At 42.9% G+C, this 19899-nt stretch overlaps 1 protein-coding gene across 1 annotated transcript in view; it reads left to right on the top strand.

Annotated features, from left to right (window-relative positions):
• The window catches only part of SCML4 (Scm polycomb group protein like 4), a 103106-nt gene that overhangs the window by 39913 nt on the left and 43294 nt on the right, over positions 1-19899 (top strand). The window contains exon 2 of the mRNA XM_077811699.1: positions 6402-6613. Within this exon, the coding sequence (XP_077667825.1) occupies positions 6413-6613 (201 nt within the window). The 5' untranslated portion in view covers positions 6402-6412. The remainder of the gene's footprint in view (positions 1-6401; positions 6614-19899) is intronic.

Here is a 19899-nt window from a genome sequence, read left to right as displayed (position 1 = left end):
ACAGGTAGACTGAGGCCCCAATCCTGCAAAGGAAACCACCTGCATAGATCTTCATGTCTGGGCAAATAACACTGAAGTCATCAGAGCTCAGCACAGGCATGTGGATCCTTTTGCAGGACTGGGGCCTGAGAGTGTATTGAAAAACTAAAGCATTCTTCTTAAGAAACTGGGAAATGGACACAATCTGCCCCATTTTGTGTCTGTGTGGTGTGATTTAGCTCCAGAGAATTAATAGTCCATCCTTTCCTGAGTTTGAGTCTGGAATTACTAAAACTTTCCATGTGTCAATCAGGGTAGGCTGGTATCTGCACAAGACCGGGTATAGTCCACCAGGGCTATACTGTCATCATCTTGGTTTATCCAGGGGTTATTTGCACCTTCAACTCTTGCCGTTATTGGAGTCCAGGTTTAAAAAGCTGCATTTATTCTAGAGATGTGCTTTTATTACTAAAGGGTCTTTGTGGTCTATCAGAAAATACTAAACCTGGGGGAAACAGATTACAGATCTACTTACCTATCAGATCTACAGTAACTCATGGTGCTGGCTAGAGAGGGAGAAGTAAGTTAGATTATACTAACTCATCACCCTGGCCAAGCAGAGTGTAGATGGTATCCAGTAAGATTCCTCCTGTAACTTGCTAATGCCTATTGACAGTATTTTCCTATTCCCATCCTTGGCCTTCCCCAAGCTGAGAATGCCAGTAATGCGAAGATCTGTGAGTGAAATCTGCTTCCGTTGGTCAAATCCACGTCCAATGGCAAAACTCCTCTTGACTTAAGTGGGGCCAAGCAAGGTTTCTCCCTGAGTACAGTGGTTTGGGGAGGTGGGTGGTGATAGCGGTTCGGCTGTGGAGAGGGAGTTCTGAATTCTAGTGAAGGAGCAGCGTCTCCCTAGGCCCCAAGGAATGATTTGGGAGGCAGAGGTTGAATGAAAGATGCCTAGTGCCCAGTATTTAAAAGGTGCTTAAGGAAAAGGAGACACGCAGTGCCTCAGACCTACTCTGAATGCAGAGAAGCACCAGCCCTTCCCGCTGTACAGACACTGACTTCTGCTTTTGTGTCCCTCAGCTCCCAGCAGCTGTACTTGGACTTTCTAGGTGCCATGGCATCCTCTTCTTAAGTAGCTCTGGCCTTACAGCTGACTGAGAGGGTGTGTTTTACCACAGCAACAACATGCTTCAGAGCCTCCTCCCAGCACAGATGAATACATACTCTCCCTATCCCACTCCAGGCTCTCCATCTTAGACAAGGGGAGGCTTTAATGTGCTTTGCCCCTGACTGACCCAGAAGGGAGTAAGATCCTTCTTTAAAAAACCAATAAGCAATCATGTTTGATGGTACCTCTTGCAAATTACAAATGAAATCACAGACATGGGCAATTGGGACGGAGGGGAGAACTTGCTAGTGCATTTCTCAGCAGGAAGTTCATCCCTGCTGAGCTCTTCCTGCAGGGTCAAAGGCATCTATAAAGCCTCCCAGGTTAGCATGCAGCTGCTCTAACAAGCATGAGTCAGCACCTGATCTGCAGCAGATCAAGTTTCTGACTCTCCACAGGAACTTTTAACTCTGGAAGAATAGCACAGGAAAAAACCATGCCAGGAGGCTGCATTTGAATGGCATTTCCTTCTCCCTTACTGGCTTTGATCATACAATATGTTACAGAGTGCGAGGCCTGTATTTGGATCTCGTGGACGGACTTTAGAAAGGAAGGGGAGCTGGTCCCTCCATCACAGGGACAATGATCTACTGAAGACCATGAAAACAGATCGCTAGTTCAACGCTTGCATTGTCTTGTGTGGGCTTCCAACTTGTGGAAGCCAAGCAAGGGTTTGATCAAATCAAAGAGAAGAAAAAGAAAACTACCAGTGATAAAAGATAAGCTGTTGTAGGCATTGCATGGTCAGGGTGAAACTCCAGCCCGACAGACATCAATGACCAAACTTTCACAGACTTCAGTGGGCCTGTAGCTTTTCATATTAGAGAGAGCTATTTTCTTTTCTGTAATTGGGGATCCCTGGTTTATCAATGCCTTCATCAGCTCCCATAGGACAAAGAAGGCCTTTTTTTTTCCCCACAGAACAGAGAATACAAATAAAGCTCAACAGAAGCATTGGGCCTGATTCTGATTTCATATACACCAGTGATTCTCAGGAATAGTTCCATTGATCTCAGTGGAGTCACACTGGTGTAAAACTGGAATAAAGTGAGATCAGAAGTGGGCCATGTACATATTGTTTTAATTTTGAGATTTTCAATTTAAAAAAAAAACCATAAAATTGTTGAGCTGGAATTGTCTAAAAGATAAGAAAATGTGCCATGACAAAGGAACAAAGTACCTTTAAAATCTCAAAGCAAAACTTCAGCATTATATTAAAGGCATTTGCTGCATTTAATTGGAATAATTTGTATCTGATTATTTTTGCAGCTGGTTGGTGTGATTGTAAATCTAATGAACTGTTAAGATGGCTAGAGCTTTTCATATGGGCTTTTTAAAAATATTGCTATTTAAATTTAAATACATTAAATAATACAGGGAAGAAAAAGGACCTGATTCTTCTGTGACACCAGTTTTACATCATTGTAAGACAACTGACTTCAGTAGAGATGCTCTTGATTTACACTAATGTAAATGAGAGAGGAATCAGGTTGTTGGTCATCTTTGCAATTAAATGTAGTAATTACAATATATTTATACAGTAGATGAGTTTTTGGTTTTGGTGCATCAGTTCAAATACAAGACCGTGGTATGCAGAGTCAAATGGGTTAGCCGGGAAGCCAGTACAGACATAAAAAATCTTGATTTTTTTAAGAAGTCCTGGCAGATTCAAGAGATCACTAGTTCATAGTCTCCTGGGCAGAGGACAAAAACTTTATTGCCAACATTTGATGTGCTTCTCGGGCATAAGATAATTGACACTGTAGTAATTACACAAGAACTATGCACAAGGAATCTAGAACACAAGAAATATTATAGCAAGTATGTCAGAGTTATTGCCATTGCACGTGGATGAGAATCTTAGAATTCAAACAGAAAGACGCTGGCAATCTTCCCAAGAAACAGTTATATCATCCACACCAAGGGCTTATGACATAGCTGCCTTTGTGGGTCACTCCCACAGAAGGAATAGAAATCACTAAACAAAACCAAAGAAGACACTGTTTCCCTGTTTCCTGGGGACATTCAGAATTCTATTTACAACGCTTGGATCATGAGGAAGTGACAGGCGCCCACCCAGACACTGACAAAGTAAAACACACAGAGCAGCGGACACAGGTTCCATGAGGCACGTTCCCCTCAGGCCATTGCAAGAGGCGCTTTTTTGAGAACAGGAAGTGGCTTTGTGATAAGAAAGCCTCTGAGGTTCAGAGACAGTAGTCACGTCATCTGTCCAGCGGTTTCAGCTCATCAGTCCTAACCACCTTCCTACATGTATGTTGTTTTCATTGGCAGCTTTAGCGTGTGTGGTTGGTTGTGGTTTATTATGCTTTTGGTGTTTGAAAATCAAACATTGGAAACAAAGTCAGTCTCAGACTAGCACACTTTTAGTGTGTTCATTACCCTAGCAGTACACTCCCTCCCCCACCATCTTTTCTCCACTTGCCAGTTCCTAGGCCTGTGCTCAGAGAACTTTATGCTTCATAAAACTAACTTCAATAAAATAGACTCTTGATGTGATAGTGTAATACTATCCCAGGGGATGGCTTAGAGCAACTGTATTTTCAGTTGTTGTTAAGGCATTTGTGATCTGAACAGTGAAGAGAGAGGGCGTTCTATCAACACCTGGGCTTTAGAGTGAGGCTCTTGGTGATGGACTTCATGCCAATGCACCAGGGGCAGGAACGTGTACGTACTGTACAAGAACATACAAAGTGGTGTTGTCAGGATGACACACTTGTATAATTGCATACCCTGCCATTTGGTTATGCCTTGTGTGGAACACCCTATAGCTTCTATTGTACTTTACTGCTTGGGTCCCGGAAACAACAGTGCTAGGAGCATTAGAAATGCCTCAGGTAGGTAGATAAATACAGAAAAAGTTCAATAGTGAGGATCCTTTGGCTTACAAAGTCAATTTGTTCTCTGAATGTACTCAATATAGTCAAGAAGAGAGGGTTCTTTGAATCATATTGACTGTACTGGCTTATTACGTGAATCCATTCACATGTTTTTTCTCACTGAAGAGGTTTATTCCTTTAAAATGTCAGATCATCATTTGCATTCACTCCAGGTGATACATACATGGACTGTAACTTCATTGAACAGGTTATTCCTGTATCAGATGTCCACTGAACAGCATTTTGTATTCAAATATAAGACATGCAAAGGTTGGAGTGGGGATGTAAGGGCTAATCCAAAGCCTGGTGAAGTCAAAGGAAAGACTATGGGCATCTTTCCATTGGCTCATGGAGTCTCTCCATTGACTTCAATGGGTTTTGGATCAGGCCCTTATTCCCTGTCATTTTGTCCTTTCTCATAAATGAACAAATACATATGCAAAGTACAAACCCATGCTACTTTAGGTTTCTGACTGCCTGAGAGTCTCCTCTGTGAAGTATTATTTTTTCAGTCCTTATAAAAAGCAAACTAAAAAGAAAAAAACTAACTTTTTTGTGCCAAACTTTGATGTCTGTGTCTGTGAGTCACACCCAGGATGTTGATATGCTTCATCTTCTGTTTCTTTTCCTTGGAAACCACCTGATTCTAAGATGATCTGAAATCTCAAGAAGAATTTTTGTTTTGGGTGGCAGTAGAGGATCCGAAGGCATCATTCAGAAAGTATCACAGTAAAAGATACTTTTATGCACTGTATAAGAAGGAAGGAAAGAAGCTGTGGTGCTCAAGATACAGAGAACCTTTCCATTTGACTCACGCTTGTTCAACCTGCTGCTTTTAACCCGGCCTCTGTGCAAGAACAACCTGCATATACAGAGGAGATTTGACTTTGTGTGAAGATAAGATTTACACAGTGGGTTTCCACATAGTTCCTGAGTTAGTGTTGTTCATCTAGGGAGCCTAACTGCACCACCCCTGGCCACTCTGTTAATTTAGACACTCTATATTTATCCTGCAGCATTTGCTTTGCTCTGGTGTACGGCATCTACCATTTGCTTGAGTGTTGTGCGGCTGGTGTTAAGCACTAATGATTTGTTAACTGGTCTGCAAATCTTACAGTACGTCATGGGTCTGTTCACACTGAGCAAGTCCCCATCATTGTACTAAAAGACTGTCGTTAACATGTTAAAAGTAAATCTATTTTTGTGGGGTGTTGGGGGCTTTTTTTTCTGATCCAGTAATAAACAGCAACCAAAAAAAAAAAAGTACAAATAAATGCAGCAATGGGAGTCTTGTTTGTCAATCATGTACTCGAAATTTATATTCAACCTTTTGATTAGGCAAAATATTTTTGAACCTCCATGATATATTGAGCCCTACTCTTGCAAACACTTATTACCAGGCATATTGCTCACTCTTGTAAATAATCCAATTGAAGTAAGTGGGTCTACAGTACTATATTGTCAGCCATAAGCATTCAAATCACAAACCAGGTCTCCAGAATCATGAGATTTTTAAAAATAATTTGGGAGGGGTTCTTTTTAATTGCCTTCTGCTTTCCTAGCCATGTACTTGGAGCATATTTTCAGGCTTTTCTCTACTACCATGAGGGCTAGAAATGTATTTTTAACAATGAAAGCTGGGATTCTCCTCAGGGAGTGGGGTTTTAAGAAAACCACCAGATATTATGAGAATCATGGTAAAATCACACTAGTTGGCAACACTGCATTACTAACCAGTAATGGGAGGAATGGGACCTGGATTTGTAGTCCAGAAGAACACATGGCTGGACAGACAAATATATGAAAATTCAATTTTTCTTTGGGTTTTCACATCTTTCGTTAGTGTTTTTTTTGCCAGAAGCTGTGAAGAATCTTTTATTCCCTCAATATTTTGCATATGTTTGTACACTTACTTTGCTTATTAAAAGCTGAATGCGAGAAAATGGGCTAGATTCTGCTCCATTAAACCTGCTCAACTCCATCGCCCTCACGGAGTTGTGAGGGAAAGACAGAACATGGTGACAGAAACCTGCTTATTGTAGTTCAGTAACAGATGCTAGAAAAATTGCAGAGAGTAAATATTTAACCATAATAGTGGAAAATTGCCTTTCTTTAACATACTTCCCTTGGTCCCAATCTTACACCCTTTGTTCCTGGGAGTAGTTCTTGCACATCAGGTAGTCCCATTTGAAATCAGTGGCACAACTTGTTTGAGTAAGGGTTGCAGTAAGACAAAATAATAAAGTGAAAAAATTGCCTTGACTTTTGCAGGGTTTGAAAAATTATTTTCAATGTAAACAACAAAAAATGCTTGGTGTTTTTTGTTGTTGTTTGTTGATTTGTAGCTCCTCTGCATATGAGTCACTTGTCCTCGCTGCCTCCAAGACTGGGTACTGTTGACATGCAGTCTCCAAGAATACCCGGTAGAAAACGAGGAAGACCCCCACTCCATTCTACTCCGATGAAAATGGCTGTTCACAATCTCTATTCAGCGCCGTCTGGTTCCTTGCCAGTAGTGAAGATCCCAAAGAAGAGAGGAAGAAAACCCGGGTACAAGGTACATATACTCAACCCTGCCACTCCCCAGGTTCCTCTGCCGTTAATGATTGTGTCTGTTGCTTTAGGATATAGTACAATAGACATGAAATTTGAAATATAAGATAAATGCATCAAAGGCCTTTGTGGTGCAATGCAATAATAGAACAAGAACTAAGCTTCTCTTCAAGTAATTCATCAAACTGATAAAAAAATGGGGGGAAATTGCAAAACTGTTGAAAATGTTTTCATTTGGAAGTATTTGAAAATAACTTACTTTTCAAAAAAAAATTGGGGAATTTCATTCACATTTTTTGGTGTTCTGATTTTTTTCTTCCCTCACCCACTCTTATTTTTCTTTTTCAATGAGAAAAGAGGAAAGAAACGGGAAATTGGGTGGAAAAAATAGAAGTTTTCATTAAAATTACTTGAAATTTGGGGAAAATGGATTTTTAAAAAAGAAATATGTATTTTTGGAGAAAAGGCCATTTTTCAATGACACTTTTTGGTTTGAAAAATTGTGACCGGCTCTCAGTGTAATGCATTACAGCTAGGGTTCCAGGGGAGTGCAGTGACAGCTCTCAGAGACTTTGGAGTTTAGAGTGTTCCCAGACTGAGACTCCTGAAGACGGAACGTGTCTCTGTCCATGAGACGATATCAGCACAGGCAGGAGCAGTGCCAGCTTCCCCAGGCTTCAAACCTGACCTGGAGGAACCTCTTCTAGGAATAGAAGGATAGTTCACTTCCAGTCGCCATGCCTTCAGCTCTCTGCTGAGGCTGCCAGCTGGGCTGCTAGTTCGTGTCATGGGGACACTTGCCAGGTCGCAATTGGACTGAGCCCACAGACTTCATTTAAACTAGGTGAGGAGAGAAGATTTAAAACCTGTCGCTGGTAGTGAACTGGAACTTTATGCCTTAAGGGTATGTCTACACTAGAATCGTAAATTGACCTATATTAGGTAATTACAGCCACCACAGTAATTACTGCAGTGGTGCATGTCCTCACTAACCTCTTTGGGTCTGTGGTGTATGTCCCCAGCAAGAGCACTTCCACCGACCTAAGAGGAGCAGTCTGGGGAGCTGAGAGCCCGGGCTCTCAGCTCTGCTGGCAGCTAAGCCTGGCTGCCTCACAGGCTCCCGGCGGGCGGGCCACCCTCCACTCCCTGTTCCCCACCAGGAGGAAGCTGCCTGGGGCTTCTTGCTCCAACTCCCAGCTGGGAGCGGGGTCTGGCCGCCCAGCTTTCTTGTCAATTTCATGGCTCCACTGTAAGTAACGCAGAGTCTATACAGATGCTGCCTCACCCTAACTAACCAACATAAGCCCTACGCCTCTCGTGGAGGTGGAGTTATTATGTCGCTGTAGTGGGGCACTTACATTGGCGGGAGCAAGGCTGACACTGACAAAATTAGGTCAACGTAAGCTACCTTATGTCAACCTAACTATGTAGTGTAGACCAGGCCCTAGTGAGGACAGCCTCATCTTTAGTTCTTGTTATGAAGACAGTAGACCAAATTCTGCTCTGAATTCGGGGGGAGGGGATTTGGGCTGCTGGAGATTACCAAATGTAGGTCTTTATCTCTTCTCCTGCCAAGGAAGACGCTGCGTGTTTGGAGCTAGCCACCAAGCTGTGCCGTGGGAAGAGCATGAATAAGGAGAATGTGTTTGGAAGTGTAAACAAGCTAGTTAGTTAGGTGGGTGTTGTTGGCAGCAGATTGCTCTGTTGTTTTCTCAGTGCATTTCTGAAGGCAGGGAGATGTATAATGCATGTTTGTTACTCGTGTTACTTTATTTCACCCGGAAAATTATAGACACGCAGGCTGTTTCTGAAAGATGGCAAATTGCCAAAAGTTAGAAAATAATAAACTGCTAAAGATCCTAAACAGAAACTCCAGGGACTCCTGTGAACAGGTAGTGCCTTTTCCAATCTTCCTTAAAGAAAAGCCCAAACACTGGTTAATTCTCTTCCTGGGAAACTCTTCTTGCGCCATCCTCTTCTGGGATTTTGTCGTAACAAATACATTTACAATTACGTAAGGTTCACCTCAAGCTTTCTTTCCAGGTCTGGCTGCTTCTCAAGCTCCCACTTCAGGGCTGCTCACCCTTGGCTTACATTCTCTCTGCTCAAGCTGCTCCTGCTTCTCTTATATCCAGGTGGGATAACAGCCACTTGGCTCTGTGAGTCAGGAAAACCCACTCAGTCCTTTCCGAGCTCAGCCAACAAATGATAACAGGACCAGGTAACATTGCTAGCCTGTTACACCTACGCACTAAAGATCCCACCTACAGTCGGAAATCCTTTGTCTTCTAAGCCTCCCCAAGGCTTCCTGAATAATGTTATTCAACCTCTCATTACATGTGCCTCTTCTGTTATTTAACACCGAGAGACCTCAAGCAAGCTGGGGCCCCATTGTGCCCCATGACAATCCCTGCTCTGAAATGCTTACAGTCTAAGGCACCAAGGACATGAGCCATACGCCACTGGAAGGATTCCTGTTGACTTCAGAGCCCAGTTCAGAAAGGACTTAAGTATGTGCCTAACATTGAATTCAGTGGGACAACTCATGTGCTTAAAGTTAGACACATGCTTAAGTGTGTTACTGAATCAGAACCAGAATCGGAAAAGAGAGAAGGGAAAGATCTGGAAGAGCTGTACCCTCTGCTACTGCTTGCCTACTGCCTTCTGTCAGACCTCGCCAATGCTTGAGGTGAGGGGTTGAGGGCACTGTGGTGTATTGGCTCCTCCGAGGGTCCCCTTCTAGCCAGAGGTTCCCAGCCAGTAGTAATCAGCCATGTGCTGTGCTGTCTGCTGCTCAGACCCAATGCTGCAGGAGGCTGCCCTCAAACCACAGGGCCTGGCAAAAATCCTGCCTTAATCTGAAACTGCCTGGTTTTAGCCCCTCCCCTCCATCCCTTTGATGGTCCCTCTTATCCAGTCTCCTCCCTCTCTGCCATGTTCTACCTTGTTCCTATGACTATGACTATGACTATGGGTGGCTAGATGATATTTAAAAACAACCAGGAGTCCGGTGGCACCTTAAAGACTAACAGATTTATTTGGGCATAAGCTATGAAAGCTTATGCCCAAATAAATCTGTTAGTCTTTAAGGTGCCACCGGACTCCTCGTTGTTTTTGCGGATACAGACTAACACAGCTACCCCTCTGATACTAGATAATACTTAGTCCTGTCATGAGTGCAGGTCTCAAGGTCCCTTCCAGTCTTCTGATTTTATGATTCTATGACACCTTCCTCATCCTCCCCATCCATCCATCTTGCCCTCCCTTGCCAGACTTTGCCTTACTAGGGGTGAAGAATTTTCTCCTTCATCCCATACTAATCTTACCATAGCACCTTGCACCATCTCCAGTGCCTCTCTCGCCGCCCACTGATACTTTCTCCTTCCTTTGCTGTCTTCTCCCTGCCCTCACCACTCATCCAGCACCTGGTTTTTCACTGTCCCCTCATGCGATTGATTCAAATTTTTAAGTGGCCATCCAGAGGTCCGGGTGCTGTGCATGCATACACACTAGAAACAGATTCACCAATGGCTAGAGAACATCTCCCAAGTCCTTTATCCAGGTTCCATAAAAAATGTTCCCTTCACCTTTTAAGATTTCACATTAGTAACATGCTTGTGAATAATGTAAGCGAATGACAAAGTAGCATTAAACACACATCCAGCTCAATTACAGGCTTTGGTGTCCGCTATGGAAACACTGAAGGATTCTATAGTAACTGTTCAAAATACTGTAGAAACATTATAACAAGTAGTGGTGTTTTGAACAATTACTGTAGGATGTTGTGGTTTATTTATTTTAATACGGGATAACTAGCTATTTTCCGGTACACTATTTATTGTTTTATTTAAGAGTTATTATTTATGTGGTGCCAAAAGGGTGCATGATAAATACCAGTGTATTACGTCAGTCCACTGGAACTGGAACTTTTTGATTGTTTTACGCTAAGTATTTATTAGTAGCAACATTTGCACCTTTGGGGTATGTTTATACCAAAAAATCTCCAGATGCTCTCCAGTGCTTGGATAATACTAACTCTGCTTTACAGATGGGGAAACAGAATCACAAGCTGATTAAATTATTTGCCCGAGCATCACAACAAGTTTGTGTGTAGAGTTGGAAACAGAACCCAGGTCTCCTGCTACTATCACTCCACTAGCTGGCTCCCAGTTTTTAGTACGGTAGCACTGCATTTCAACTTTAATCTGAAAATGTTCTGGTGAATCTGTTTCTTCATCCCAGTCCTTCCCCTCCTCAGACTGTAGTTTTACCAAATACAGAAGACTTTCAGCAAAGAGAAGGAAACAATAGCAGGATCTGAAACAATGGAACTGCAAAGTGAGTAACAGTGGCACAGCAGTTATGAAATATATAATGTAGCCAATCCAAATGTTTAAAAAATTGGATCTCCAATGCCTCCAGCCCTGTTGAAGAGAGAGTTTTGTCCCCAAGAGACGTAACGCACTGCTGCAGCCAAAAGAAATCAAATAGACTTGTTTCAAATCGTCTTTATGTACTGATTCTCCAAGGCATTGAGCGCTCTATTATATCTATTTGTCTGGCTTACATCACTGCAGAAAATGTGCACCACACCATCTTTATGTATTTATCCTCACAACACTGCTGTGAAGTAGGGAAGTGCCAATATGCCCATTTCACAGATGGGAAGTGGAGGCACAGAGAGGCTAAGTGACTTGTCCACGATCACACAGACAGCCTCTGGTGGAGCAGGGAATTGCACCTGAGTTTCCCAGGTTCTAGACTAGTGCCTTAACATTCCTTTATTTCTTCTTCCAATCTCCATTCCCTTGAGTGGGAGTTGAGGAGTCTCATTACTTTGTCCAAGTCCTCAGCACTTTCCATGCAGTGACACCTTCAGGGACAGAGCCTTAGCTGTATACATTATCATAGGTCCATAGATCTGCTCCTCCATTCTGACTGAGCATCAATAAGAGTTTTACATAATTAGCGGAGGATGGTCTGGCAAAAAACATTCCCTCTCCTGGGTCTCAGTGGCTCCACATTTCTTGGCAGCATTAGGAGAAGAAAGAAAAGCAATGAATTGGAGATCATTCATTATTTATGGGATCTGCTTTAACGCAATCATTTCTGGCCTCCAGTGTGTGTGAATGGCATCTGTAGGGGCAATGCTATTTCTTGATGCAGGAAGGACAGAAATAAGACATCTTTTTCTAGCTGCTGGCTTAAGTTTCTGAAGTTGACATTCACAGTCTGTAACGTTCAACACATCTGGCCTCATGCTATTTATTTGCTTTATAGGATTTGCACACCAAAGCAATGTTTCTGCTAAGACTCTGTGTATACGGTGTCCTCTGCTGAAGTGCACAGCTCTCAATAAAAACACACTCTGAGCGCCAGTCAAAGATTACATCTTGTGATGCGTAGCTCTCGCTTGATTTAATTAGCTCACAAATTGTATGACTTTCTGATACCATGAGACTTCTATGCATTTTTAAAAGCGACTCCATGCCCAAATGGCAGACAACCAACTTCGATATAGCAACCAGCGAGCTGCATTATTACAGAACAGATGGACAAATGTTTTCTGAATTTTAGCAAACTATGAATTTACAGCCTGGATTTAAATTTATTTTTGACTGAGATTTGAACAACAAAGACATTGTATCATACACAATGTAGAATCTAATGACCCATGGACTTTTTTTACATAGACAGCTATTTGCTTTTAGTGTCAACGAATTTCGAAAGTCCCATACCTCATGTCAACGTGCCCCATCATCCAGTGAAATTTTCTCCCTGAGACACTGCTCATTCAGCATCGCTCTTATTCTAAGATTTCATCAGATGTTTTCCTCCTGTTCTAAATGCTTTTCCTTTCTGATTGTGATGACTGTTGCCGTAAATTCTTATCTCAAGTAATTTAGAGGGTTAAACAGATTCTGATATGTCTCACTTTTTTTGCCCTTGACATATTGCTCTTTCACTTAAAGGGAACAAGTATCCTGTTGGGTGTAGTCTCTTTGTACTGCTGTCCTAGTCACTGTATAAATATATCAGAAGTGATGTCTAAGCTACATTAAATCTCTATCCTTAGAGTTTTTTAAGGCCCGGCTTGACAAAGCCCTGGCTGGGATGATTTAGTTGGGGTTGGTCCTGCTTTGAGCAGGGGGTTGGACTAGATGACCTCCTGAGGTCCCTTCCAACCCTGATATTCTATGGTTGTATGATTAAAGCTGTGATGCAAATCATGACAAATGGTGGAGTGAAGTGTTAATGCTGACACTTGACCCATAACTCATTCCACGTCCATGGGGTGTTACCACAGTATATGGTAGAGTATGTTTCCAGTAGGGCTGAGTGAATGGCTGATTTTTTTAGGAGGGTTGCGGGGAGGAGTCACAGACCTAACCAAAAACTTCAATTAAAAAATTTGGTTCACTTTGAATTAAAACTGACTTTTTCCTGTTTTTCTTGCTGAAACAATAAAAAAAAATCATTTCAGGTTGAATGAAATGTTTTGTTTGACCTGAAACAAATGTTTTTCAGGTTTTTGCTTGATGTCCTTTTGGGGGTATTTTTTATCCTTTTTATTTGCTTGTTTGTTTTAAAGAAAGTAGTTAAATTTCAAAATGAAACATTTTGAAACAAAAAGTCAAACTGTTGTGTTTCAAAATGGCTGAAACAAACTGTTTTGACTTTTTAAAAAAATCTTTTTTTCCGCCGTACAATATTATTCATCGGATTCAATCCCAACTTTGCAAATAGTTTTGGCATCTGAAAAAAACCCTTTTTATCTAATTTACTATTTGCTGAAAAAAAATTCTCCCAGCTCTAGTTTTCATTACCTTCTGGTTGGAGACCTCTGGCAATATCTCTAGTTTGTGTAACAAGCACGGGCCCTGATCCCACAGTCAGATTTACAAAGGTGCACCCTTGAACCTACTTAGCCAGTGAGCCCCATTGACTTCAGTAAGCCTCCACGTGGTGCCACTTTGGGGAACCAGTTGCAGGATTACAGCCTGAAAGCCCAGTTCTGCAACCTTTCGTGATGCTGAGTAGCACTTATTCATCTGTGTGATCTCATTGAAACCAACATGACACCTCATGAGTATAAGTACTACTCAATGGGAGGCAAAGTTGCAGAAATAGACTCTTACTATTACTTAGAAGGGGGTATTAATTTGCTTCCCTTGGTCTTCAAAGGGTAGGAATTCCTAGAGGAAAAATGTGTCCCAGAAGTGTCCAAAAGTGTAGGGCGGATGGTCCCTCAGTAAGGGTTCTGGACTGAGACTCAGGAGACCCAGGTTTAATTCTCTGCTATGCCACAGCCTTCCTGTGTGACCTTGGGCAAGTCACTTAGGGTAACACTTTCAAAGGTACCAAAGTGACTTAGGAGCCTAAGTTCCATTTTCAGAAGCCACTTAGGAGCTGAAGTCTCACCGAAAGGCAATGGAACATAGGGTATGTTTACACTGCAAGGACAAACCTGTGATTGGCCCACGCCAGCTGGCTCGGGCTGAGGCGCTGTTTAATTGTATGTAAACATTTAGGCTCAGGCTGGAGCCTTGGGTCTAGGACTCCGCGAGGTGGGAGGGTCCTAGAGCTCCGGCTGCAGCCTGAGTCCATAGGTCTACATCGCAATTAAACAGCCCCTCAGCCCGAGTCCGAATCAGGTCAACCACAGCAGTCTAATTGCAGTGTAGACATGCTTCTAATTGCCTAGATCACTTTTGAAAATGGCACTTAGACTCTTAAGTCATTTAGGCATTTTTTTAAATGTTACCCTTAGTCTCTCTGTGCCTCAGTTTCCCACCTGTAAAATAGGGATAATAGCACTTCCCTACCTCAGAGGGGAGTTGCAAGGATAACATGTTAAGGATTGTGAGGTGCTCAGATACCATGGCTGGGAGGGCATATAAGTACCTAAGACAGATAGACAGACTGTTGACAAAATAGACTGCATGCTTTTGTACGTGTAGACTTATTAGGTGAAATCCTGGCCCCAGTGAAGTCAATGATAAAACTCCCCCTCATTTCCATGGGGACAGCATTTCATCCTTTGTGTACAAAGGCCACAGTCCTATAAAGATTACTCAAGCTAAATGTCCATTGGTTTCAACTGGTCAAATCCTGGCCTCGTTAAAACCAATGGCAAAACATTAGCTCAATCCCCTGGCAAAGCTTTTGAAAATTTGTTCCTACGTGCTGAACATTAGTAACAATACATATTTGGGGCCAGATCCTCAGCTATGTCTCTGTTGTGCTTGCGCACGTGAGTGGACCAGAGGAGGGGAGCATACTGCAAGAGGCTTTCTGTCAGCAGTGCAAGCTGGAGAAGTCTGAAGACTGCTCTAATCTGTATTGGCTGGATGGGCTCAGGATCCATTGAAGCACTATACATTGTGACAGAGAATCTGCCTAGAAAACTAAGAATGCCTTCCCTCTCTTTCGGTCTTAATTCTCAGCATATGGTGGCATAAGTAATGGGTTAGCTATATTAATAAAACACCCCGTGACTCAACCCAGTGCCTTTCTTTAAGCCTAAATGTACTGTACCACTTATGTAAAATGCTCACTGACATCAATGACACTTATGCGTGAATAAGAAATATACGATCAGGGCATGGATCTAATTTACATACTGTATCATCCATTGGATTGGTTTAACTACTGAACATTCTGCCCTCGAATCATTTGCTCTGACATTTCCACGAACCTGTTGTCATATTGGTTGGGGCATGGCTAGATATAGTCCCACGAATCATTCATGAGCTTTCATTTTGACTCTGTGCATAAAATATATTTGAATGATTTACAGGGAGGATTTTCCATATATTCTACACCATTTCAACACATTTGCTCTGACTGTCTGGCTCTCTCTGTTTTTCATTTTTCTTCTACATCTGCCCTATTTTCTTCATAAACTCACAGTCTGTCATGGGTTTGGTTAGATTTCCAAAAGAACAGAGTCAGCCCAAGAAAAGAAGAGTGTTAGTATTAAATATTCAGAGACTCATGGACAGCAATAAGTCAGACTGAGATACTCAGTCTCCAAAGGCATTTAAGCTTCAGCAGCACTGTTACTATATCATCTCCTGTAACCCTGCTGTTACTTTATTATGGTCTAAGTATAAAATTCCCCCCTTCCTTCCCCCTAGAAGTAGCATTTATTTGTACCTCGATGCTTTAGTGCAAATTCAGTTTTAATTAGATTTGCAGAAAACTGTTCACTAAAAGAAAGAAAGAAAGAAAGAAAGAAAGACAGAGGCCTCCAAACGAGTGAGCTCACAGTGGATTAGTACCCTGTTTATTTCCTCTTAAGCACCAGCCTGAATACTCTGACTAGGATGAAGATGCAGAAGAAAACATTAAAGATGCATAAGCTGACAGATCTGCAGCGCTCACCTCACAAAGGGCTCCTGTTAAAGTGATTCAGGAGGCTTGAGCTCTTGGGGGTTGCGGGGGACTAGCGTGTGTGAGTCAAGTTTGAGGCCAGCCTGCTGTGACACACTAAGAAGGACAAACAGCCAAACCACAAATAAAATACCACTTTTGGGTACCCCTTCTCCAAAACAAAAACAAACAAACCAAATCAGACTAAGTAGGGTTGCTAACCATCCCAGATTGGCTGGGAGTCTCCTGGAATCGGAATCAATCTCCTGGTTGCTACTGAAACCACTCCAGATTTTAATAGCCACTACAAGTCAGTTCTGCGACACAGCGGGGCTAAGGGAGCCTCCCTGTCTGCCCTGGCTCCATGCAGCTCCCAGAAGCAACTGGCATGTCCCTCTGGCTCCTAGGTGCAGAGGCGGCCAAGGGGTCTCTGCACACTTCCCCCACCCCGAGCACCGACTCCGCAGCTCCCATTGGCTGGGATCCACAGCCAATGGGAGCTGTGGGGGTGGTGCCTGCAGGCAGGGGCAGCGCATAGAGCTGCCTGGCCTCCCCTGAGCCTAGGAGCCGGACAGCTCGCCACTTCCAGGAGCCACGCGAGGTAAGCACCACCTGGAGCCTGCACCTCTCACCCCCTCCCACACTCCAACTTCCTGCCCCAGCCAGGTGAAAGTGAGCGAGGGTGGGGGAGAGCGAGATGGAGGGAGGGGGAATGGAGCGAGTGGGGAGCGGGGCCTCGGGGAAGTGCAGGGCCTCGGGGCAGGGGCATGGCAGGGGAGAGACAAGGGTGTTTGGGTTTGTGCAATTAGACAGCTGGCAACCCTAACTGAGAGAAGGAGCACAGAACTCCAGCATGAGGGACACTATAAGTTTTGTAGCATCAACCCACACTACCATGGATAAAGTAACAATTTCACTTTCTGCCTTACCACATTCTGCAAACCCCAAACCAGCTCCAGCTTAAGACTTTCCAACGCTTATCCTCCTCCTCCCCACCACCATTGATTTTAATGGTTTAAAAATCACCAGTGGCTCTGAGCAAACTTTCTCAATTCTAATTTTAACACCCAAAGGTTCTCTAAGTGTTGAACTAAGCATAATGCTGCTAGAGAATGGACCAGAATGAATCACCTGACCTGCCTAGCTCCCTGCAGGCCTGACCTGTGCATTGACTTAAATCAGGAAACCATGGTTTATAACCTGATATCACAGCAAATTTAAAACTGGTGAAGTAAATGCTTTTTAAAACAATGAACAATTAGCCTGTGGAGCTCATTGCCACAAGATCTTATCAGGTCCAAGAGCTTAGCATGCTTCAGAAATGGATTGAACAATTAGGCCCTGATTCAGCAAAGCACTTAACCAATTCTTAACTTTTAGCACATGTTTAACCCCCCTCTTCCTCCATCAACTTAAGTGGCATTGATCATCTTACTTGTTTATAAAACACCAGGTACCCCTCTAGTCCTATATATGGACCATTATTTATCGTAATGAATAATGACACAACTAACATCACAGTAGCCCATTTAATCAACGAGCTATGTGAGCCACTGTACAAAATGCTAATATACAATATTTCATGCCCACACGTGTGCATCCTGCTGCCCCAGGAACCTGGCCAAAAAAAAGTAGGCAATAGTAACTCTGCAATCATCTCATAAATATTTCAGCTCCTTTGAATGTGCTAGTCAGTCCCATGGTTTTGATTTTGCACCAAGGGCCACTAAGTATACCAAATGCAGGGACTTTTGCTTTGTGTCTTCACAGTAAGGTTGAATGAAAAGTAATCACAGTAGTATTATTGTTCTATAGTACCACAAATGAGCTTGTCTCTTTCCAGCTAGCAAGGAGATGAAATCCCTGCCTTAAAGAGCTCACAATCTAATCAGACAACGGAGGGGGCTGGGGTACAAGAAAGAACACAGTGATGAAGTTTAGATTTGATTTTATTAGGTATATATTGTATCAAGCATTCTGGAGCAAGACTAGGTTTTAGAAACCTCATGAAGAAGTGTGTTTTAAGGAGGGGTGATTGGCTGTATGGCAGGCTGGGTCAGGTAGATAGTTCCAACAGAAATTGCTCCAACTGCAACAGGAAGTTGTTTTTTTTTATTTAGAACAAAAGTATTTGCTTCTAGGGCAGGTGGTGTGGCCTAGTGGATAAATCCCTGGCCTGGGATTCAGGAGACATGGGTTCAGCTGGCCCATAGTCACCCAGCTCTGCTGCTGGGTGACTGTGGGCCAGTTGCTTCCCTTTTCTGTGCCTTGGTTTTCTCAGCTGTAACAACAGCCATCCTAGGGCTGACTGCTGGTCCATCTAGCCCAGTAAATTGTCGTCTGACAGTGGCCAATGCCAGGTGCTTCAGAGGGAATGCACAGAACAGGGCAATTATCAAGTGATCCACTCCTTGTAATCCAGTCCCAGCTGCTAGCAGTCAGAGGGACACCCAGAGCATGGGGTTGCATCCCTGGCCATCTTGGCTAATAGCCATTGATACAACTATCCTCCATGAAGTGATCTAATTCTTTTTTGAACCCAGCTATACTTTTGGCTTTCACAACATCCCTGGCAATGAGTTCCACAGGATGGTTGTATGCTGTGTGAGGAAGTAATGAGAATAATATAGATCTCTTCTGTAAAGTGCTTTGAGACCTACTGACGAAAAGCGCACTAGAAGAGCTAGATGGTGGTATTATTACACAACTGAGCTCAAGAGATGCTGAAGCAATAATTGGAATGAGTCTGTATTTGGGGCATGATCCAAAGTCCATGAAATACAATGGAAAGACTCTTATTGAGTTCCGTAGATTTCGGATCAGACTCCTGATCCAGCTGTTTTTACCACCGTGATGAAACAAAGTGGTGGCTGTTTTAAGCATTTGCAGCCATTGGCAGATACCTGTCTTACCAATAAATTGTTGGACAAGACAAGTCTTTATCGAAGAGTGTCTGTCTCTGCACAAGATCTTGGTCATGGTTTGGGGTTGCAGCGAATGGTGCCGACTTCCGCAGAGCCTAAAGGACGCTTTGCACCCCTTCGCTGGTTTGGGTGAAGGTTCGTAGGCAGCGACATCCCTTATAATGAGTATGGATGTTAAAGCTGTTTAATTTTCCCCAAACCATTGTTCTCTAGCATTCTGTAGTCTGTCCATTAAAAACAAAGAAAAATCAGTTGTAAGAAGAAGATCTTGAACTGGCAGATGTAGAATGTGGAATTCAGCGTTTCGTGTGCTGGAGAATAGCCAATATTCAGTCATGTGCTCTTGAAGCTTATCACTATACCAAAAGACAAAATGAGGGTGATGCTTTCAGGGCCCATATATCATCGTGCCAGTACTCTTTAATTACAAGGTAACCAGCCATCATTTGATTGGATCGACATCGGCAGGGTAATTGCACTGTATTATTACACGGTAAATACTCACAGAGCTTATGGGTATGTCTACCCAGCAAAAACCCCCTCTCCCCTTGCCAGTCTTCAGAGCCCAGGCTCCAGTCCAAGCCTGACCATCTATACTGCTACATTTAGCCCTGTAGTGTGAGACCCGTGAGCCAGAGTCAGTTGATCTGGGTTCTGAGACTCACTGCAGCAGTTCTTGTTCTGCTGTGTAGATGAACTCTTTGTCTCAAAATCGTACCACAAGTTAGCAGAATTACTAAGTGTAACTACATAGCAACTGACATTTACTAGATAGTAAAAACATGATACTAACCCGTAAACCATGTTAAGAGTCATCCTATTTTCATTCGCCCCACTTGAGTCATTGAGTTTTGCACCCGATTTACTCTTGTGTAACTGAGAGCAAAACTTGGCCCTAATTTACTATGTAGAAAAAGAGCCCGATTCTCTGCTGCTTTGAGCCTTGGCTAGTTATTTAAACCTGAGTAGAATGTGTGTAAAATGCCCCATT

The sequence above is a fragment of the Eretmochelys imbricata genome, chromosome 3 (assembly GCF_965152235.1).
Source record: "Eretmochelys imbricata isolate rEreImb1 chromosome 3, rEreImb1.hap1, whole genome shotgun sequence".
NCBI lineage: Eukaryota > Metazoa > Chordata > Testudines > Cheloniidae > Eretmochelys > Eretmochelys imbricata.
Note: the sequence above shows the minus strand (reverse complement) of the source record. Positions and strands in the feature narration are given on the sequence as shown.